Here is a 24,716-nt window from a genome sequence, read left to right on the forward strand (position 1 = left end):
CTCTCATTCTCACGCCACCTCTCATCGCCTCTCCGTCTCACGGCGCCTCTCATTCTCATCGGTGTTTGATGCCCTAAATCTCCAAATTCAGGTAACCACTCTCTCTTTCTCGATTTTAATTGATATTTTTTGTTGGTATGAATTGGTTTTTTTTTTTTTTTTTTAATTATTTATATTTTGTATATGTATTTCTTGTAATGCATGGCAATTGAAAATGGAATATGGTTTGCTGAGGACTGAGGTATAATCACTGCATAGTTGCTATGTGTTTTTTTTTGCTATTGAATTACTAATGTTCTTTGCTGATGGAAAATTCTTTGCTGATTTTAATGTTCTTTGCTGATTTTAATGTTCTTTGCTGATGGAAAATGGAATATGTTTTTTTGCCCGGGGTAGGGAACAATTTCATCAGGTTTTTTATGTTGCAAGAACTGATAAACATTGAAAGTCTGCTTTGTATTTTTGGATTTGATATTCTGGGGTGAATTGGTGATCCTTAGTGTATCTTTGTGGCATTTATCCATATGGGATTTCTACGGTGAAAGGAATTGATGTTAGCTTTCAATGATGCAAACAAGTATTTTTCAATGTTAGCTCTTCTGTTCTGCTGCTGCTGTTCTGCTGTGATTGCTCTGTGCTGCTACTGCTTTGTTGATCTGCTGCTACTGTGTTGCTGTTCTGCTGCTACTGCTTTGCTGTTCTGCTGCTACTGCTCTGCTGTTCTGCTGGATCTGCTATTCTGCTGCCTGCTTCATCTGCTTCAGCTGCTGCCTGCTGTTCATCTGCCTGCTCAAGGCTGTAATGTTGTTGATCATGTTATGTTTAAGTAGTTCTGTTAAAACTTGTTTAATTTAAGTTTGTATGGATTGATTGGTTTGATTTGATACTTTGTTAGTTTGTTGTTTAAACTGAAAACTTAAGTTTGTATGATTTGGATTGGTTTGTACTTTGTATGAATTGGACTAAATTTGTTTACTGTTATTTTGTTAATTTGCACTTGCTGTGTTAGTGACTTAGTGTGTTGATTAATGAGGCCCAATTTGCAGATTATTGGCCCAAATAAAAGAGGCCCAAAAAATTCGGTTTGGTTCGGTTTTTTTTATTGTGAAACCGAAATAAATATGGAGTTAGAATTCTTCTATTGATTTAATGAAAAGCTTTTTTTCCATTGAATCCATGTCTTACGGTTTGAGACACTTGAATTTGTCCTGTCCAAGTTTCAAAATTTCCATCTTTGACTGTTCTTGAGAAACCGGTAGTCTGTAGGTTTAATGATAAGTTTGGAATATTGTGTGTGGCTCTGTAGAAAAATGGATAAGTTTGTAATATATGCTAAATATATTCTAAGATTTCTAATATTTAATCCATTTAATTATATAAAAAAGTTTGTACTATTCAAAATAAAAAATAAAATAAAAAAGTTTGTAAACGGTTCGATTTAGAAGCGGTTTGGTTCATAAACGGTTCGGTTTATAACCAGTTCGGTTTACAATCAGTTCGGTTTTTAAATGGTTCGGTGCAAACGGGTAGCAGTTTGCTAACGGTCCGGTGTAAACGGTTTTTTTGCCAGTTTAAACGGTTTCGGGTTGGAACCGATTTCGTGTTAGATACGGTTCGGTTCTTTTTCGGTTCGGTTTTCTTTCAGTTCGGTTTATATTTGGTTCGGTTTGTTAACGGGTTCGGTTCTTATACGGTTTAACATTATTCGGGTCGATTCGGTTTCGGGTTTACTAAAATACGGTTCGGGTCGATTTTCGGTTTAAAAAAAATCGGTTTTTAATCAGTTCGGTTCTCATTTGGGTCGGTCGATTTCGAGCAGTTAAACGGTTTCGGTTTGAAATTTGACAGCACTAATCTAAGCTAATTGACAATTATGCTTTAACTTTGTCACATTGATCCCCTCATTTCGCCACATCACTTACTCAACTCCTTATTATGCCACGTCAACCACTCAACTCCTCAATATGTCACGTCATCCAAACAACCAACAATTTTCCATGTTGTCTCAACTATATTGAAAAAAAATATATATAGATGAAAGGATTCGTACACTTGACATCTTAGACGAAAGGTTATTGTTTAACCATCTGAGCTAATTGACAATTATGCTTTAACTTTGCACAATAAATAACTGGAAAACATAGGTAAGAAGTATATTATGTGCATTAGCAATTTAGCAATTTAGCATTATGGATTCTAATCAATAACTATATAAACAATTATTTAATTAGGTAAAAAATATGAATATTTTCTTATAGTAGAATGTATATGTTTTTTTATAGCTATAAATGTTGTGTTAAAGATATGTCAAATCTTTTTTATTTTAAGTAATTTTATTGTATAAGATTGCGAAATTATTTTTGTATAAGATTTGTTTATTTAATAACATTTTATTTTGCAAAACAAAAAAATAAAAAAAATAATATTAAAAAAAAACTAAGGACACTCTAGGAGATGACACGTGTCATTATCGGTGTGTCTTTTAGTATATAGTTATTGATTGATGATTAACTCGATGAAGTCCGTGCAATGCACGCTTTGTTAGTGTTTTTAAAACAATTATTTTAATTAATGTGCTAAAATTGGTTATATATATTTAGATAAAATTCCTAATATCAAAAGATAATATTTTATATTTAATTAATTTAAATTAAAAAATCTCATTCGCCAATTTTGCTTACGTGGCATTTGAATTAATTAATTGTAAAAGATTTTAATAATCTCTTATTTAATTGGTTGCATTTTAAATATATAATCATACATGGCGCGCTAAGAAAATTAGATTTCACGTGGCTTCTAATCATATATATGTGATGTGTGTATATATATAATCATATATATATGTGATGTGTGTATATATATGTGTGTGTGTGTATATATATGTGTGTATATATATATATATTAGATTATATACATACACACATCACACACATATATATATATATTAGATTATTGAAGGGCTAATAAAAATAAATGTTGTTAATTCTCTATAACCATTGATTTGTTATAAGAATACCTTGTAGTGGAATTATGGGTTCTAATCAATAACTATATATTAGTTATTTTATTAGGGAAAAAATTATGAATATTTTCTTTTAGTGGAATGTATATCTTTTTTTATTTTACAGCTAAAAATATTTGTGTTAAAGATATGCCAAATCTTTTTTATTTAAAATAATTTATTGTATAAGATAGTAATAAAAAAAGAACAAATCAGAAGATGACATATGTCATTGGTGGTGTGTCTTTTAGTATATAGTTATTGATTGATTTAATCTCAAACAAGTCAAAGCGTCTATATTTACAATTGTCAATAATAAGAAATATTTACTATTGTAAAAAATAAAAAATTTATTTTGCATGAACTTATCTAAACTTACGTGCCTCAAATGTCAAACGGTGTCTACATTCTTGTTCGACAAAACTTATCACTTTCATTTCACAAGTAGATGGCAATTATGGAAGCAAAAACTACTTGTCAACTAGTAGCTTGTAGTAAAGGTTGGCAGTCAAAGCACTAGATGTTTATGTTACTAGTATTTGGTGAAAAAAAGTTGTTGGACAAAGCCAAGATCTTGTGTATTCCCCTATCCCTCGCTTTGACAAAGCCGAATCGCCCAATTGCATTGAAAGAAGATCCAGTGTGACGAGAACTCATCCAATGCGGTTTTGTTCTCTCAAGTTACACAGTCTATTGCTCTCAACAGTACTTCATTGGTCATACCCTCAATGATGACTATCAGTCCCTACTGATTGAGTTCAAACCTTCTTTTCATAGATCAAGAGTTCCGGCCCCACTATGATCCCTTAGCTTGGTACAAGGTCGAAAAGAATGCTTTGCATTCCAAGTGGTTTCATGCCTATAAGGCGCTATCTATGCTACTAAAGTCGGTAAAGGAAATGAATGAAATCAGCTTCTTCAATTCGCATGTGGTAAGCCAAACCCTTTTCTCTTTATTATTTTTAAGCTGCTTTTAGTTCTTCCTTTATAAAGTTAAGGCAAATTCCCGAGGAATATGACATGGCCTTTCAGCCCTTCTTACTATAATTTCCGTGGTAGGGTGTTTTAGTTAGCTAGTAAAAGGCATAATTGTTCTTGTCGGAAGGGCTGGGCTGTAGATAAGATTTTGTTATTTATTCCCCTGTAATATGTAATAGTAGTTCTAATCCATCTAGCAATAAAGCAGTTTTTTAATATCTCAAGCCTGTTTGAAAGCATGTGATAAAGCCTAAGCCATTTTAAGCTTCTTTTCCATTATCTGAGAAGGCTAAAAGTAAGGGTAGATTTCTTTCCTTAATGCTTTCCAAGCACTAAAAAATGTCAATTGCATATCCTTTTTTTATGGTGTATGTTTACACTTGTAAGAAAGGCAAGCAAGAAAAAAGTCTTTATGGCTGGCAACTAGAGGGAGACAGCACGGAGCAAAGCAAAGGGTTAGATTAGAGGGAGAGGGAGCCTCGGGCTTCGTCCCATGAAGCGCCAGGGAAACATGCATTCCTCCCGGGCTGGGCTTTCGCGTGTCCGGAGTCCGATCAGATCAACTAGCGACCGATTAACGGAACAAGGAGTTAAGCAAGGGCCGGGATATTTCTGGAAGAACCTCGGTGAAGTTAGTAGTGTTCAATTCCACGAGTTGGCTGGTTGGAAGGATTGCTTTCTTCCATCTGTCTTTCCTTTCTCTCTCTTCTCTTAGCAAAGAAAGTAGAAAAAAACTAAAATTGGCTTGCTACAAGCTGGGCTCGGGTTTCTAGCTTGGAAAAAGCTTCCCCTTTAGTCGTCAGCTTCGGCTGTTCATAATTTGGAGTAAAAGGATTTGAACCTTTGCATGCCGATACCAAAAACCGATGCCTTACCACTTGGCTATACTCCATATACAGCCTGGTTCGGACGATATAACGGGGGGAGGAGGAGGGGAAAGGTATTTTGAAAAGAAATTCGAGTCGTGCAAGGACGCGGTGATATAACAAGTAGCAAGATTCTCCCTTTAGGATTGTCTACAACAAGCTCGTGACTCTAATAAAACAAACAGTAAGCTCTCTGCTCTATTTGCTTGTAATGCTATGTCTATTAAAGTTGGCGAACGCTTCTTGTTCTCGTCCACCCTTCAATGCTTTGCAAGCACTAAGCAAGAGTAGTTCTACCTTACTCTCTTGAATAAGCAAGTAAACTACCTTAATGCAAGCACTAAGTCAACTACCTTTCTTTTTTTTTTTCATAACCTAGACTAGAGAACTGTTCTAACCTGCCACCGGTGACTTTATCAGAGCTCTACAGGAGAAGAAAGAAAGTCCGAGTCCAATTTCTACAATTGCATTGCCTTACTCCCTATTCTCTCTTAAAACTTTTCAAAGCTCGGCGAGAAAGAATTGGTTAAGAACTATCGACTTTAACCCACAGTAGTTACTGTCAGGATATGCTCGCCTTTGAAATTAAGATGGATGAAGAGGTACTTGAGCCTGGAAGTGATATACTAGAGGAGGGCAAGACATGACTGCGACTTAAAATTCAAGTACCGTTAAAAAGACCAAAAGAACGAGATAGTGATTGCTGTAATAAAGCACAAGCTGATACGAGCCGACCAGAAGAAGCAAAACTTATATTACCAGATTATGGACACAATCCTCTTAGAGATGGAGAGACCCTTGCCTTTGCTAGCCTCTCCTTGCTTGCTTACTTAGCTCTTGTATTTAAGTAAAATGCAGTAAAACCTATGAATATACACTAGTATGATTAAACACTACTCTATAACTACACATACTAGCATAACGATTGCAAGAGTGAACCAATTTCATACTTTGAAAGCTGCTCGAACATTCATTATTCCAAACATTTCCAAGTATGAGAAGACAGTTCCACAAAATTTCAGAATCCAGACATAATATGGATCCTTAGATAATACAAGGTACCAATGTACCAGTATTTACGGAAATGTCGATATTTACAGGTGGCTGTAAGGTATGTTACAAGTGTGGTACTATATACAGTTCAAGTTAATACATGATGTGGCATGGAGGGGCTAAAACTCGATGCCACTGTTCAGTTGTACAGAGAACGCAGGTCTGCCAACATTTGAGAGAGGAGTCTCAGCTTTCAGGACAATCCCAGTGCTTCCAACATTCCCATTCCACTTAGACCTACCAAGCTGAAATTTCGCAGCAGAAAAAAAATGTAAATATATGAGCCAAAATAGACGATTTCACAAGACTTTGCATAAGAGAAAGAGTATCGTGTCCAGCCACAAGTCATCTTAATCTGAATTTACATTTGTAACTCAATAATCAATTGAATTTTAAGATAAGATGAAAACTTTCACATGCCATGCAAAACTTCACATATTGCTAGATCTTAAGAAAACCCATAACTGACAATATGAAATTATGAATGTATAATTGGTAGTATAATAGTGATAAAAATAATTTCATACAATTGTAATCACATAAGGTTTAATGTTCAAATATGCACATACTAACAGTGTATTCTTTTCACCTTTTATGAAAGTTTCAAATAAATAAATAAATTAGTTCACATAAGTTCCAAAAATTTAAGATCAATTCAGAAAACAGTAAAAACAAGTTAAATTCATGGATACAATAAATTCAGCTCCAACTGTTAAAATAAGTTTTATGCAAAGAGCACACACACTAAAAGTGAAAGCAAAACTCTTCATGAAAAAAGAGGGTCAAAACTGTCTGACCAAAAGCTCAAGGGCACTAGGGTTACATCAAAAATATGTACACAAGCTAGTATTTTATCCTTTATGGGAGAATGGAAACAATGCAAATTCTTTCATAATATTTTAATACAGAGGCAAATTATTAGTTGAGATACTTCTTATAAAAATGTTCTAGCACTAGCATTCAAAAAAGCAATGATAGCTGAAGAGAAAGTTAGGGGAAAACTAAATGAAGCAATCATAGCCACATACATACTTCATGAAACATGAAAAGATCATAGGATAGTTGCAGAACCTACTACAAAATTACACTTATACCTCTCAATCTCTCAGTCACTTAACCCGTTTTATGCATTCACAAAAATATACTGGAAAATGCATTTGCACTCAGTACCATCACCAAAAGTGCAAGGATACAGATATTAAAAGGACCTCAAGCTGAATTTCAAAATGTGACCAAGGAAAAAGGGCATTAAAATGAAAGCTATGCAGCAAAAGGCAAGAATTAAATAGATAAAGCAACAAAGGTCATTGTGCAACTTACAGATACAGATGCAAATGCTGACGAATATGTTGAGTACGAACACCCATAAATGAGATTCAACTTATCCTTGACTGAATGAACAAGTTCTGCCCGTACACCAGGATCACTTCCACCAAAGGTAGGACATAGACTAACAAATAAAAGTAGAGGTATTTTAGTAGATATAATGACAAATCCCATGATTTGGGCCCAAAGCTGTAGAAGTGAAAAAATACAACAGTGCCAATCTTCATGTCTAAAATCCAACATGACGCCATCAGATTATCGGAAAAGTGAAACATTTTATCGGTTTAATCCCCACCCTAATCAGCACTACATTGACAAACCAAGCCTCGGTACATGAAGCTATAATCCTAAGATAGAGGTAGTACAGCATGAAAACCATAATCAGATTTCACTTGAAATTAGACAGAACCTGAAAAGAATGAAAACACGAGGGAAAGTGTAAGGATACAAGGAAGTTCATACTTACTTAAATTGAATGGTTGGCCTCACCAAGAGACCGGAACGCTTCCAAGCCAAGTCTTGTGCAAAACCAAGTGTAAATGACCTATCAGGCAACTGTATCATTGGAGTAATTTGTGTTCCCCATTTATTCTGCAAACACCAATAAAATAAATAAGAAACCAGCTGAAGAAAACAGGATATTTAAAGAATAAATGGGAGAAAAAGCAAAATAGTGTTGAACAGGCCTCTAACCAACCTTGCAAGAGAAACTGAACCTCATTTCACCAGGGTATTGACCCTGAGCTTGAAGCAAACCCCCACAAATAGGAAGAAATGCACTAGTGGTTAGTCCCTCCCCTGCTACATAAGTAAGCTGCCCATTTGGAAACTGTAGATCCATGAATGACTGCAAGGCAAAGCACATAAAGGAAAATTTTAGAGAATATTTAAAATAAACAGCATTAAACACACTAACCATCCTTCATGTACACAATTCATCCAATAGCAGGGACTGTAACAAAAGACATCCTAATAACAAAATTTTCCGAGAAGACAAGATAAGCTTCATTACAACAAATGAATTAAGTAATAAACCATAGAGTAAAAGATCTTGATGGCACTCCAGTAATAAACCATGGATCTAAGTCATCTTACAAGTACAAAATTAAGCACGGATTCTTATCACCAAATACCTTTAACCATATAGAGTATACAGTATACTGTTGGTTCATACACAATGTTTTGTGCAAACTACAAAAAAGTTATAGAGAAAACCATTTCGCTCAATTTTAGGCATTGGTTCATAGTTTCCAGGTCCCATCTCATGACATAAATAAAATGAGGGGAAATATATTAATTTTACAAAATAAATTACCAGCAAACTACTGTTAATCAGCAAAAGGTCATAAAGAGATGATGCAAACTTGTCGTTACATTCAGGGACAAGTGATTTGTTCAGTACAAAAAATCTACCACAACTTCAATTTTCTTCACCTAAGTTCTTTGAATGTGGTCATTGCTCAATTTAAAAAAGCAACTCTAACTAAAATGACAACTAGTGGTGTTATGTACACATTCTGTTGCACCATATCACTAAACTAACAAGAATACATTACTGCTTATAATAATATCTTAAATTTAAAGCAGGGAAGCAGAGAAAAGTTGGTTTTGCTGTCCTGACTGCTTTGGTGCACGACATCTGGTTTGCAAGGAATACTGCATTCTGGTTGAAGGCTGTTTACTCTCCTGACTGGACTGTGGAGAGGGTTAAAGCTGAAGTTTGCTGGAGAATTCAACATTTAATTGATAAGAGATGGACTGCAGCTGATTGCAAATGGTTTTTATAGCCTAAAAAAGTCTGTATAATTTGTATAGTTTGTAGTTTTGGGGTTTGGTTGTTTTTGTTGAGCTTGTCTTCTTGGGAGAGGATCTGTTTTGGATTTGTTTTGTCCTAATTTTGTTGGTTGTTGTTAGGGAGATTCCCTAGGAGAATTCCCGTTTTTTATGTACATTCTCCTTTGTTTAATATATTACTTACCAAAAAAAAAAAAAAAAGTAACATTGGTTTTACCTTTTATGCTAATTGAGCTGCAATTTTCAAAAACACTTGTGTACAAAAATGAATAACTAAGTAACACAGAGCCCGTGAATCCTGTTAAGCTAGCAAGGGCAATCACCAAAAAAAATCACAATACAAAAACTACTGCATTCCATTATTTTTCATACAATACACAATCCTCTTTTCCTTACTCCTGACATAAAAAGAAACCTCTTCTTTAACCATGTGCTGTCTTACAGGAGAAATATAAGAGATGACAGATGCTTTAAAGTAAAATAGCAACTTAACAAGGTAGGGTTAACTACGTCTTGGAGGAATTAAAACCCTTCAAAATACAACAAATGTAACATCTCATATGAAATGCCTTCAAATTTATGCCAGAAGAGTTGAACTTACACAAGCCAAAGGATTGAGACAGATCATTGACATCAAAAGCCACCTTCTGTGCTTAGTCCATACTGCTGGACATAGGGAGTGCAAACCATTCTAAAAACAAATGCAACATATAGGCAATTAAAATCCATCTGGAAAAGTAAAAGAAACTTGTTACGGAGAAAACCTATAATCATACATATCTAGGCATATTGATGGTAGAAGGGTCAATCTAACACCTTTTCTTTCTAATACAAGGTTAAGGCTGCAAATGAATGAGCAACCCCGCACCCCCACCCCCCTTCTTTTTTCAAGCCAAAGGCAACTTGCACCTGTAGTCTATTAATAGTGTAACAAATCCATAGTTGATTAGAATTAATTAAGTTGAACCATAATTTCAAAAGCTCAAAAAAGATCTCAAGTCAAGGCTTTATGAGTAGGTTAGATAGAGATGCATCAAAAGTTTTGCAAGAATGCTTATAAATCATTTAAGAATATATTTCATCCACTTTTAATTAATTAAACATTCTGAATCAAAGTTAGAAATAGAGATGATGAAGAAATGGATCAAAATCAGGTTAAATGGCTTGTTTTGGAGCATTGAGGCATATTGACAAACCTCATGAAGCAGAAAGATCAATATCATTATGCAACATACAAGATTGCTTTTTAAAGCGAGGAAAGAAAACCCAATTTTGATTTATAGATTATTATGACAGGGTAGTTTCATAGCAATAATGTATTTAGATTCACCTTATCAACTATGTTTTATAAGCAAGATACAGACAAAGATCAGAACGCACCTTCCTATCATAACCATACCAAAGCAAGTGCTGCTTGGATAGATGAACTGGCAAAAGAAGTGTTGTATCACGAATAAAGAGAAGAGGTCCAAGCTGGACCAGAAACAAAGACGAATTATGAGTTCCTGATGTAGAGCTACCACTTGATGCCTCAAGTCTCCATAGATCACCACGCGCAACAACAGAGCTTTGAATGTCGCGAGTTCTACTGTCATAAGCAGATGTAACATTTACAGTCCCCTAAATACACAAATAATAAGATGTTTCAGAGACAAGGTGAAGAACCAAGACAGAGCAGCATACATACATTTTTACGTATCATGTGTGCTTATAGAAGAATCGAGAATAAAATGAGATTATGTTTTATATGAAAACTTGTATGAACTTATCATCACTGTAGCATAACTTATGTGTGAGTGTGTCAAAACTTTTATTTATAGTGCAAAACTTATATTTATTGCAGCAAAAATTTTTTTGTCAGAATTTATTTTCTTTGAACTTATTTGGTCTGATATTATCGAACTTATCTTAATTGAATAAAAATTATTCTTTCTAAAATAAATAAAATAATTTGACACACTCACACATAGACAATATATCATAGACAGTGGTTTATAACATGACATTGCAAACAGTGTAACTTCAAGTATTATATCAACGTAAAAAGAAACCCAAAATGAATTTCCTTCCAAATTATCAAATCAAAACTATAAGTAAACATAGACAATATATCATAGACAGTGGTTTATACCTGAGATTTACCGAAAAGACCAGCAATTTTAAGGTTAAACCCCGAAAGCTCTTCATCAGCAACTCCATCGACGCCGGCTTCGGATTTCTCAGAAAACCTTAAATCCCCCCATTGTTCTGCCAATGAACCCAATTCCTCCCTAACCAATATACTCATATCACTCCTCTCCCCGCCATTATCAGCATGATGAAGCTTCACCATACCCTTATCATTATCATTATGCATAAACGGCACCGGAATCAACCGAAAAAACTGCTGAACCAACCCATTAACACAAGCCCCAAAATCAGCCCCAGCTTGCCCTATCCTATTCCCTATATCAAAAATCCCAGTAATCCCAGAATTATCAATTGCAAGCCCAAAATCCCTGGGCACAAAATTCTGGGTAGGAAACTCGAATTCGACATCGAAAAGCTTAGTACTCGGAGGATTAGGCCACGCAAATGAAGGCGGCGCAATATGAGATTGAATCAACCCAGTAAAACCTTGTGCTAGCTTATCAGCCAAGTCTTGGCCGTGTCGCTGCACCTCTTCCCAAGCTTCAAACGATCTCTCAACCGACATTCGCCGCCGAATTCAATCCTCTTCTTCCTCTCTCCACCCCAGAAAAATTAATCACACCCAACAAAATATTATGGATTGAACATTCAAAACGATGAAGACTCGAAGTGAAATTTGATAATCTGAGGTGAAATGGGGAAGTTAGGGTTTATATTAGGAGGAATTTGGGGGAAAATATCTCCTTCCTCTCTCCACCCCAGGAAAATTGATTACACCCAACAGAATATTATGAGTTGAACATTCAAAAGGATGAAGAATCGAAGTGAAATTGGATGATCTGAGGTGAAATGGGGAAGTTAGGGTTTATATTGGGAGGAATTTGGGGGAAATTGGGGAAAAGGGGGAAGAAGAAGAAGAAGAAGATAAGAGTGAGAAAGGAGTGATGGGCGGAGGGCGAAAAAAGTCGGCGAGAGAGAAGGGGAGGAGAGAGCGGTTAAAGCGGTGTTGACACGTTTTTAGGAAGAAATTATTTTTTGTGGATTTGAGAAACTAATTTTGGAAAATATAAATAAAAAATCTTTATTTGTGTTTGTGTTTAAGGTTAGGGAACATGATTGGAATTTTGCTTTTTTTGAGATGGAAATTTTTTTTTTTTTTTTTTTTTGACAAATTTGAGATGGAAATTAAAGGATAATGATGGGATGTAAAAAAAAATAAAAAAAAATAAATAAATAAAAATAAATAATAAATAATAAAAAAAAACATGTGGAATTGATTCAAATTTAGATAGGTTGTTGGCTTCAAAAAAAAAAGATAGGTTGTGAACTTGTGAGGTGTTTGTAGGTGAATTGATGTGTTTTTGTATTGATAGTGTACTTTTAAGATTAAGTTTAATTGGATATATTGGATAAGTAAGGGATTGATGTGTTGTATTTAAATTTAGATATGTTGTGAGGTGTTTTTAGGCGAATTGATGTGGTTTTGTATGGTTTTTGTATTTTAAGGATCAAGCTAATCTATAGTACTTTCTCCGTTAAATGTTAACTACGTAAAATCCCGTGCAATGCACGGATGTTGAATAATTATAATAAAAATATAATTATAAAAAAATAATTGAATTGATTAACCCAATATTAAAACGCATTAAATACATATTAAATCAATAAAAAATATACCTGTTACGGAGAAGAAAAAATCTTTAAATATGCAATGGTAATAATGTGATATTTTAAGAGATTTACTAGCATCTCCAATGGTAAGCTATAAAGGCTTGTAGCTTGCTTTGTCATGTTAATTTTGAAGCTACAACCTATTTAAGCTACAAAGTACTCCAATGGCAAGCTACAAGAAGTTGTTGCTTGATTTGCCACATCATTATTGCAAGCTACAAAGTACTCCAATGGTTGGCTATATAAATTTGTAGCTTGCATGTAATATTTTATTTACTACACTACATGAGCTGAAAATTTCATTGCTATTTTGTAGATATGAAAGTATTTGTAGATTATGTTTTTATGAAACAATATACTGGTTGTATTCTTAAGTTTAAAAAACTTATTTATAGATGTATTAGCTAATAATTCAAAGTTAAATATGTAAAATTTTGGCAAAATCTTTTATTGACAAAGTCTAATTTGTTATCATATATAACGTAATAAAAAATTTTAAATTTTAAAATACCTATAATCTTGTACAATCTAGGTACAAGTGAATCTTTTTTTTTTTTTTTTTTTTTTTTTTACAGCAAAACCCTAAATTAATCATAAACTAAAGTACACACTAGAACATTAGGGGTAGAACCATATAACAACTTTCTATTCGGAAGCCATAGGAGTTCGGTGGGATAAGACGCTTTCCTTTTTGAGCCACTCATCCTGCAAAACAAAGGGTTAGTAAAGATAGAAGAAGTTAAACTTCTTAGAGATTGACTTTTCCTTCTAGCTCTGGAACGACAAATAGAAACCAATAACTTCAAATTCTGAGAAGAGGGGTTGTTGGGGCTTGCAGCAGACTTCAACGAGGAGTAGACTGGAGCAATTGGAAGGGGCACCGACGTACTTTCACACGATGACACTTGATCAACCATACCTATGGTCAAATCATCTTGTGCCAAATTTGGAGTTGCTTCACACCTATCATGCCCTTTCACAGGGGGGTGACTAATCTCCATTGGTGTAAAAACTTCTTGAGTTTCAACACAATCCATCTTCTTTGGAGGATCGAGTACTCGGATGCTAATAAAAACCTTCTTGGAAGAGCAATAGTAGTGTAGTGTCCGTCCTTTAGAAATCGCTCCATACATTGTTGGAGTGAGATGCAAATAGGAATCAATACGTTTTCGGTTACAAAACCGATAACTTGACCCTGTAAGATTTGGGTTTTTTGTTTCTGAAGTTGACTTCAGATCAGAATTGTTATCAATAATGTTGGGCCTTCGACCTTGATCGATAGGGTTAACTTTACCCTCCTCCGAATTCAAAGATTTGCCAGCAACATCCTTTTCCTTTTTGGTGACATCTTTTACACCAATACACCTACGAACACAACCATCTCCACTACCATCTCTTTCCTTTCTTTTCCCTTTTTTCCCTAACTTCCTCTTTTCTTCTTCTTTCCCAATTTTAGCATAATCTCTAAAAATTTTATCCTCTCTTGTAACTGCAAGTGCCTCATTAACAAAATCCGAAGACCAACCCAATAAAGATATCACCTCATTGAGTTTTTGTTGAAACTCTCTGTTGTTGGGATCAATCCTAATTGCTTGTGCAAGATCCATGAAAGCTAATTCGGGTTTATTGAGCCCTAAAGCTGTCACCGCCCTTCTAAAATAAGCTTTCACATTAGAAGTATCATAACACAAAACTGCATAACACAACTGACCCACCTTGTCAAAGTTTTCCTCTTTGACATAACAAGCACCCAAGTTCAGATTAAGAGACACAACTAGGCTCGAAAAAACTGATTTATCTTCATCATTACCCACCGTAACAAAAGATAATAGCTTGAGTGCAAGAGAGTATTTAGTAAGCGCTAATCCCATATTACACTGTTTGTAGAAGGCATTACCATCATCTTTCAAACCCCTAACAAATTCCAGAATACCATAAGGATTCTCCAACTTTCCAACTAAAAGCTCTAGTTTATGTGAAGATATATCATCTTCTTCAACATGAGCAATACACAAGATCCCCCTAAGTTCTTCAAACTTATCCATAAAAACTTAAAACTAAGACAAGCTTTAAATACCAAATAACTAGAAACTAAAGTTCAAACTGATAAACAAAGGGAAAAACAAGCTTCTCCATAACCAAACAAGACATACCAGAGAGACCATTATAAAGACCACCTTGGCAGAGCCGCAGAACCCCGTCAGATGCGCCGCTAGCTGCACTTACACCACCCCGAACAGCAGCGGTATTACAGCCAAACACTAGTGCTTCGATCTGGAAAAGTAGAAGATCGAAAAAGTTCCCCCAAAATCGAAATCCGAAACCCTAACCCTAACTTATCTTCAAGAAAATTAGAATGTTTGGGTTAACTAGGAGGAGCCGCACTTAAATAGTCGCCGAGGTCGTCAAGAAATGCTCGCCGACGACCTTGGTTGAGCACAGGTGCTCTGGCCGCCGGCGGCAGGGGTAGTTTGAGGAGGCTCTGTTTTAGTTTTTAAAGAGAAGGAGGAGAGTGATCTGTTTTTGATACAAGTGAATCTTACGAATGAATGTTTGTAAATTTTTTAAGAAAAAGAATAAAAAAAGTATACATATAACCTATAAGCTAGGAAGCACATTAGTCAACATCAGCTAGAGTATGTCAGTTAAAACTTCTGATAAAGATGAAAATTTGATTTTAAAATGTAATTTTTTTTTTTAGAAAAAGATAAGAAAAAAAAAAAGAAAAGAAAAGGTTGTTGCATTATCTTTTGAGCAATTGTAGATCACGTAGAGCATCTCCATTAACCGTGCATACCACTCTCCAATTTTTTAAAATAATATATAAATCTTGAAAATTTCCAAGCAGTGTTGCTCTTCCAAACAGGTATGTCAACTTTGTTCCAATGGTCAAGCTACAGTTTTGATATTTTTAAAATTTGCAAGCAAGTCCCTTTTATAAACCATTGGAGATGCTATTAGATTTTATATAAAATAAAAGTCAAAATCTAAATGTAACCTTATTTTTATATAGCAATGATTTTATTTTTTAAGAAAATAATTTTGGCGGGAATTTTTTTGATAATACATTGCCAAGTGTCCCTTAAAATTCGCTTGTAGTAGTATGTAATGATTGCAACAAAAGGGTATATTTGTAAGATATAAAATATTTCTTTGTTGCAATTAACATTTAACGGAGGAAGTAATATATAAAGAGAAAGGGCATTTTGGGTGATAAATTTATCTTTTCCCAAAATGTTCTTCTCAATTTAAAAAATTACGTATTAACTAATTAATTTTTTTCTAGAGAAAAAAAATCATAACTGCTCCCAATAAAAAAAAAATAAGGGTTCGTTTGGCATCACTGTGGTTTTCTGTTTTTTTGTTTTTTAAAATGATATATATCATATAATAAATAAAAAATTATTTAATAAATTTATTAAAATCAGAATAATTTTGAAAACTAACAACAGAAAAGTGGAAACACCTTTTTCTTGTTTCCTCTTTTTGGTTCTTAGTTTTTTAAAAAATATGAAACTGAAAACAAAAAACGATGCCAAACAAGCCCTAAATTATCTATTCTTTCAAATAATAAAACGAAACAAAAACTAATAACTACCCACAAATCAAAATTATTATCACTAAAATAAACACACCAAAATTATCAACTTTTCATCAATCAATCAATCTATCTATCTATAAATCATCATCACTTTTAAAAATTGTACACATGTCATGATGTTGTTAGAATTTTTCCCGCCTAAATGAATTGCCGACATCATATTCTTTTTTTTTTTTACCTTAAATTATTACAAGGAAATTTTGCCAACAACTACCACTTAACTGACCAGTTTTGAGAACAACTACCATTTAAAATTTTCTTTTAAAAAAACTACCACAAAGTCACAAAAACTTTGAGTAGCACTACCACGTTTTATTTTCCGGCAAGAATTTCCGGTTGAAAAAGCCTAGTTTATAAAATTTCAATCAATTGTGGTATGGAAAACAAGAGATTTCGATGGTAAACACAATCATAGGTCAACTATCTTTAATTTTGCATTATAGTTTATTTAATTTCTCAATTAAATCTTAAATTTAGGGTTTATGGTCAAAAAATTGAATTTAGGCTTTACGAAATTGGGGGATTTGGGGCAATTGAAGTGTATAATCCAATTAAGGGTTAATGTAGTGCAATATTGTCATATAATTTGGGTGTTTTGAGAGAAATTTTATAAAATATGCCCCAAAAACGGAGATTCTTGCCGAAAACAATAAATGTGGTAGTGCTACTCAAATTTTTTGTGTTTTTGTGGTAGTTTTTGTAAAAGAAAATTTTAAATGGTAGTTGTTCTCAAAAGTGGTTTTTTAAATGGTAGTTGTTGTTCGCAAAATTTCCTTATTACAATATTATTTTTTGAATACAATTATTATTATTATATTATAGTATAGTATAGTATTATACTCCATATTTTATATTATGAATTCATGATTGACTATCTGGCTTCAAAATATAATTACTCTCGGTTAAAGAGTATTCTTTTATGCATAATTTGCTTAAGTTTTTACTTTTCTTCAAAATAAATAAGATCTAAATATCATTGCAAATGACAATTAATGGTTATGTTTCTATAATTTATCTCATATGAGGGACATATATAAAATATATACTACTTATTTCAATGAATTTTTTTACTCCGTGCATCACAAGAGGCTTATTTAGTTAAAAAAAATAACTACCCACAAACCACATTTACCTTATAGATGAATTTTTATTTTTTAATAAATTTTAAGGTTTTAAGGTTGAATCTTTTTATATATAAAACTCAACGATCAATAATCAATAAAATTTTTTAAGGTTAATTAAGGTATAAGAAGTGGAGTAGATGTGTTATTGACTATTTTTTTTTTTCGTTCTTCAATTTAAAGTTTATGTAAGTAATGATTTTTGAAAAATAAACCTACAATAACAATATTATGAGTAAAATAATAAATTTCCTATATTGTACATGTGTCTCGTAGCTTGTTTGGATAATGGATAAGCACGAAACAGATGAGTTGTACTTGGGCTATTTGTTTTTAAAATGCGTTATTTTAGGTAAGTTTAAAAGGAGTTTTTTAAACCTATAAATTCAAATTTGGTGGGAAAATTGAATTGAAAAAAGTAATGTTGTCAAACATACTTCTAAAAGTACTTTAGGCATGATCGCAAGTGATAACATCCATAACTAGTAATTGCATTTTTGCAACCACTATCAAGCTTATTTGATGTAATTGGTTAAATATTTTTCTTGTAATTTGTAACCTTGATGTCATTAATCTCTGACCTTTTTCCGTCACTCTCAAGTGTTTAGCCCAAAGGATGAATGGGGTGGAATAGAAAAAGAAAAAAAAAAAAACTAGACCAAAATATATGTGCGGGTTTGGTTAAGATCGTTCTCTTTACCTTAGAAAATGAAATACAATTTTGTAATCACTTAGGCCCTGTTTACTTCACCTTATAAAAATAATATTTAGTGAAAATAATCTTAGTTCAGTAAAAATAAGTTTAGTTCAGCAAAAATATTTTCAGTTCAATAAAAATAATTTCAGTTCAATTAAATCAGTATAGTTAAAGAAAAAATATAATAGAAAAACAATAAAATTATTTCAGTTCGGCAAAAATAATTTCATTCAGTAAAATTTGTAGGGCTTTATTAGGTACTAAACCCAAGATCACATGCGTAACACACAAGACACATAATTATACCTTTGAAGCGTGAATTCCACGAAGCTATTTGATAGGCAAATCAGGGAGAGAATAGAGCCTCAAGTGTTGCCCCTCTTGTTTCGGGGTATTTTTACCCCCTTTTTATAGACAAATGAGAGGCCAACAAGTGGCCCGATTATAAGCCGACACGTGGCATCCTGCTCAACTAAATAAAGGCCAATAAGAGCATGACACGTGGCCTAAAGAGAGATATAAGAAAATGAAGGGCTCAAAGCCCATTAAGGAAACATGTCTAGCATGAAGGAAACCCTAATACACGTGTCAACCACGTATAGGGCAGCCAATCTTCCTAGGTTATGAAACCCTAGGAGCATGATCTCCCACTTCTCTATAAATACCCCATCATTTCATGATGGAAAAGGAGAACACACAATTCCCAAAGGCACAATGCCCAAAACATGCTCTCACTTCTCTCTACTTTCTCTCTCTAAAATTCCGTTTTCCGGTCACTAACTTGATCGTCGGAGGCGGAACTCCGGTAAACCGGAGTTCCGTTGTTTTGCAGGTGTTCGGCCGTACGAGTGTTGCATCCCGGATCTGTCTCCCGCGGGAATCCATACCCCCCTTTCGGGTTATCCAAAAAATGCCCGAAACATTTGGCGCCGCCTGTGGGGAGGCACATCTGGAATGGCACTTAGCCATAATCGAACACCTTTTCTAGAAATAGAACTCTTCATTACAAATGTAACCCAATGTGAGGGCAAAGTTGTAATTCTTCTAGATCATTCTTAAGAGAATGAGACAAACTCTTGTATGAAGATAAGACTTGGGCAATACTAAAACCCAAAGTCGTGATCATTATTATGATTGATTATCAAAAAAAAAAAAAAAAAAAAAATTCAAATTTTCTTCGAGCTACATTATTTGATGTGTGCCCGCGAGCTAGTCAAACGACTTGTTAAATGGATGAGGAAAAGCGTCCGAGGAAAAGCAAGAAGCTCGTGGACACAAGCATACCTACTCGTACAGGGCAGCCAGACAGCCTGTACGAGCAAAATTGAAAAGTTTGCTTACACAAGCATAGCTACCCATACAGGGCAGCCAAGTAGCCTGTACGAGTCAAATTGAAAATCTTGTTTACACAAGCATAGCTACTCGTACAGGCCGAGTAGAATGTCAAGCAGGGGCATTCCCTAGATAAAATTAATCGGCCATGAAGACCACACGGTCGATAAGTCCATCCGACCTTATAATGGACGGATGAACATTAGGAAGTCCTAAAAAATCGCCTAAGGTAATTTTTACCTAAATAAGGCAAGGACACTTCTAGGCGTACAAGCCCTTAGAAATTTGCAAGTTGAGAAAATACTTGAAATTTCATGAGTACGTCCGAGAGATAGCGTCAAAGGACGACTCAATACTATAAAAAAAAATAGTAATAAGTAAATAAATAAATATATAAAATATGTATACAAAAGTATATATATATATGAAAAAAAAAAAAATATATATATATATATATATATATATAATAAAAAAAAATGTGTATAAAAGTAGCTGACATGCATATCATTTGCATAGGCATGTAAAGGACAATCGTCCCCCTCTTATATATATATATATATATATATATAAGAGAAAATGATTAATTTAGAGTGTTGGTTAAGATGGTGGATACAAGTTCCTAAGCGGCAACTTCACAAGCAGCCCAACCAATTATGAAAAATTGTTGGTCTAAAAGACGAGTATTCATTACTGTGCTCGTACAAGTAAAATTGTCGATGAGCTGCAAAGCTTAGCAAATTGGTTATATGCCAAGCCGAAGTCGAGAAAAAGTGCTTATATGAACAATAATTCTATATTCGGCAAATAGAAGCAACATTATGGCCGAGTAAAATGCAAACATTGGTGGTTTAGAGCTTAGCAAGACGACCATGAAGTTGGCTGAATAACAATGGTGGTCGAACAACCTCTAGCTGAGTAAGAAGATGATGATAGGCATCACAAGCATAGCAGGTCGGCCCTGACTGAGATAAGAGCGAGCTTAACCGAGCTGCTTGGCCGAGTAGCCTAGCACCGTGGCCGAGTGAGGAGGCGAAGTATACCCTTCCAAGCATAGCAACTCGGCCCATAACAACTCGGCCAAGGCATCCTGACCGAGCAGCTACCTGACCGAGCAGCAATCTGGCCGACCAAACTCAGCAGCAACATGGCCAAGCTTCGATCCTTAATCTGTCCGAGTTGCTTGACCGAGCAAAATGAGAAAGCCCTCCTTCGCAAGCGTGCCTGGTCGGCCTTCAAAGAGTGTCCGACCTGCCTTATAGAGAAGCACCATGTCCCCTATTCTGCGCGGCCAACTGCTTGTCCGAATGCCCTGTCCGAATGCCTTGTCCGAGTGAAAAAAGGAAAGCATGCCTTCCCATGCATAGCAGGTCGGCCCTTTGGTAAGTGTCCGTCCTACCTGTTAGCAAGGAACCTCCCTTGCACCTTAGTGCGGCCAAGCAACCTGTCCGAGCTACCCAAGAGGCCGAGTAAAAGCTTGAAGATGGTCCTCGCAAGAATAGGTGGTCGGACGGGAGTGTAATGAAGTTGGGTGTCCGACTTGCCTTTGAGTAAGGGGTAATGTAATGAAATTCAGTCGGACAGGTAAGATAGAAGCTCGTCCTTCATCCACTTGATGACGAAGAAAATCGTCCAAAATAAGGGAAATGATTTCTACTTGTCGGGCTCACGGTGTCAGAACGCTTCATAAAATACCTTTTCGAAAATGGAAAGGGGCCAATAAGTCAAACTCACACACCGTGATTGACAGGCTTTTTTAGCCATCCGAGTTCATTTAGGGCCCGAAAATGGCCTTCAAACATTTTTTCAAGGCAAAAAAGATAAAAAAATTGAGTGGTGCCCGTGTAAAAAGGCAAGGAAGTTGGCCGAGCTGCAGCTTGGCCGTGTTGCCCTCAAACTACCCCTCTATGTTCCTATTTTCATGCGGCCAGCTGCCCGTATTAGCTGCCTGGATCAGCCGCCTAGCCAGGCCGAGTTGCATATCAAAGGGCCACCATCTCTTTACTTTCATGCGGACAGAAGCGTGGCCGAGTTGAGTATATGCCGAGCTAAATGGAAAACGACACCCCTCCTAGTATAGATAGTCGGCCAGCATGGGGCAGGGTGTACGAGTAGCCCATCAGATAAACACCAAGTTCTTGCTTTTATGCGGCAGCAATTGCACCACAGCAGGCCGAGTTGCACATTAGAGAAGCATTGAATTCCCAATTTGGTGCGGCCATAATTTTTTACCAAGTCAAAAATAGCAGATGGCCGAGTACACATATGATGAGTGGAAATTGTCCATAGAGCAATAAAGAGCACTAAGCCAAGTGTCGTGGTATGTGCCTTGTAATTAGCAAAGTTATTAAGTGCATCCATAAAGGAGCTTATTAATAAAAGCTTCATCAATATGTACTCCTGGAGAAATATTGGAAGCAATTGTTGCTCACATTTACACAGGCATGTGCTGAATTAGATACGGCAGGAAGAAAATTGGTAAACATTTGTATGCCAACTAGTAGAGTTGTACTAATAGTGATTGATCATTATTATGATTGATTGATTGATTAATCATTAGATATTGATTCAAAAAAAAAAAAAATTATTTATTGTCCGAGCTTCCTGGCCGAGTGAACGGATGTTCTGGCATGGATAAGTGTCCGAGTTGCTACTTAGCGAGGGACCTCCTAACCAATTTCAGGTGGACATGTTATAAGTCGGCCATGGATAGCTGTCCGAGTTGCTATCGAGCAAAGGACCTCATTTCCTTATTCAGGCGGACAGCTATCCATAGTCAGCTATGGATAGGTGTCCGAGTTGCTGTTGAGCAAGGGACCTCCTTTCCGATTTCAGGCGGACTAGTACAAAGTCCGAGCTAGGTGTCTGAGCTGCTATTAAACAAAGGAGCCTCCTTCTCATTTCTAGGCGGCCTTTGCAAAGGAATTTAATCAGCACAAACAGTTCGGTACCAAGGCAGAAGCAACATTCACATCTGAACTTGGTGAAGTATCGACTATGATAATTGGCTCGACATTCAAGAGTTGAATATAGAATCAAAGCATTCAAGCTAACCATTGTCCAAGTGGAATTGCTAAAGATGGTCGAATAACAGCCAATGATAAGCAAAAGAGACTTTAGCAAGGGCAAGGGCAGTAGCTAAGCGGCTAGCACCCAATGAGCAGGGGGTAGGTGACACTCGTGCCGAGATTCCAAATGTAGAGTCCCAAGGCTGGTACAAGGGGCATCAAAAGAGTCACCCAGACTTAGTATGCTCCAACCGAATGGCGTCAAGTATCTAGCAACATCAATCAAGGGCAAGGCATTAAGGTCCTAGCCAATATCTAAAGATGGGCCACTAGAGAGTCGTCCAGCAACAAAGTGAAACTGAGCACCAATATCAGGCCTGTCCGAGAATAATCAAGCGGACATGAGACTAACCAAGCATAAAGTCCTAATGGATGGGGGCTAGTATGCAAAGGATAGCAAAGCAACTGATCGAGCTGAGCCAAAAGGCCTAGCTTGAGCAAACGATAATCCTCCTTTGAGAAGACAAGTTGGAAGAGTCAAAGTGCCGACCAGCTAATAAGCGAGCAACCTTCCTTTAGAAAAATGAGCGGCACTTGTGAGAAGCCAAGTGGACGAAGACCACCAGGCCTTGACTTATTACTAAAGACCTCAAACGGCAGCAAGCTTATAAATCCTAATGCAATAAGGCCCTCCATGAAGTCAAGATGCCTACTTAGTGTCCGACCCTCTATACAAGCATTCATTGCTCATAAGATAGCTTCAAGGTCGGGTATCGTTACAATATAGAAGAAAGCCATCAAAGATAAGATAGGACAAGTTTCTTCTAGTTTTTGAACGGCCTAATTACTATACTAAGTGTTAGCCGTCACATTTTATTCAAGTCTTTGAAACACAAGCCACCCCCTTGGGGAAATAAAGAGAGACTAAGGTCCAAACATTCCTTATTGAGTAACCACTTCATGAAATTAGGGACAAATGTCCCCCCTTAGTATAAGGCTTTGGCCCAATAAATGTATTAATAACTTCAGATAAGCCTCCCTTAATAGGGCAATGTACAGATCTTTATATGGTCCGAGTGTACATTGAATGGCTCCTTCATCTGAACAAGTACACAAAACTCTAGAAGAGGCTAAGCTGTTCATACGGCACCCTTCCAAGTCTGAGTAAGACTTACCATATAAAAGAGCAAAATGGCACAAATGCCGAGCTCCAATGCAATGCAATGCAAGGAGAAAGCCAAGATGGAAGATACATACGGCAACTTTGCCAACTATAATTTCCAATACGATGGTAAAACACCGAGTATAATCCCGAAGATTTACTCGGCAAAACACATTGTATAGCTTAAACTCCCAGAGTACAAGGTTTCTAGGCGGCAGAATTGTCGAATAGAAATCTCAAAGGTACTCCAAAATGCAGGAATTCTAAGCCTATGCGCCAAAATTGAATTCCGAAGTCTTTCGCCCCAACTATGTCCGAGTCCAATTGAGTCATAAGTGATAAGGGCATAGGACGAAACTTCTCGTTAATATGACCTTGAAGTTATTGAGAATTGGCTCTCTCAAAGGTCAGTCCTAACAACTAAGAAATCATTGGATGCCTGGAAAAGATAAAGGAAAAACCATCCCCCCTGGCATAGAGACGAGACTAAGAATTTTGGCAAATGCTATATCTAATTCGGCACAGACACGAGGCAAAGCCCCTCGGCAAGTGTTAAATGTTTCTCGGCATTTCCTAGTCTAAGTTAATTGAAAGCTTCTAGACTATATGCCGAATATATGCAAAAGAGAAATCTAAGCCTAATTGGCCATTAAAGAAAAAATGTCTAAGCCTAGGTCCAAAATAATCCTTAAAAAGGATAGACCAAATAAGGTAAACCTCATGAATGAGAGGAATTGAAAAAGCTTAATAGCTAATCAAACCCTGTAAGAAAGGTACTTTAAGTAACTCATTAGACGCAAGACTATCAAAGTGGGGCTTAAAAGCATAATGATCGACATTTGTCTAGTTCAAGGGCAATCATTATTATGATTGATTAACTTAGAAAATATCATACCGGCCAAGGTATAAAAAATTTCCAAGTTAATCAAACCTTTTTTATTTGAACTAGACAAGATGTCGAATTCAAAGAAGTTATAAA

The 24,716-nt window shown here is 35.6% G+C and overlaps 1 protein-coding gene across 1 annotated transcript; it reads right to left on the minus strand.

Moving 5' to 3' along the window:
* Positions 1-5,779: 5,779 nt before the first annotated feature.
* Positions 5,780-12,189, minus strand: LOC145629201 (uncharacterized). Its single transcript, XM_081681743.1, has 7 exons — positions 11,150-12,189; positions 10,399-10,638; positions 9,620-9,709; positions 7,922-8,071; positions 7,691-7,815; positions 7,219-7,348; positions 5,780-6,143 (listed from the first exon to the last, which is right to left on the minus strand). Exons 1-7 carry the CDS (start codon positions 11,711-11,713, stop codon positions 6,018-6,020), a joined length of 1,425 nt encoding a protein of 474 aa, XP_081537869.1. The 5' UTR covers positions 11,714-12,189; the 3' UTR covers positions 5,780-6,017.
* Between the last annotated feature and the right edge of the window lie 12,527 nt (positions 12,190-24,716).

Source organism: Chenopodium album, chromosome 4 (genome assembly GCF_948465745.1).
Source record: "Chenopodium album chromosome 4, dcCheAlbu1.1, whole genome shotgun sequence".
Taxonomy (NCBI): Eukaryota; Viridiplantae; Streptophyta; class Magnoliopsida; order Caryophyllales; family Amaranthaceae; genus Chenopodium; species Chenopodium album.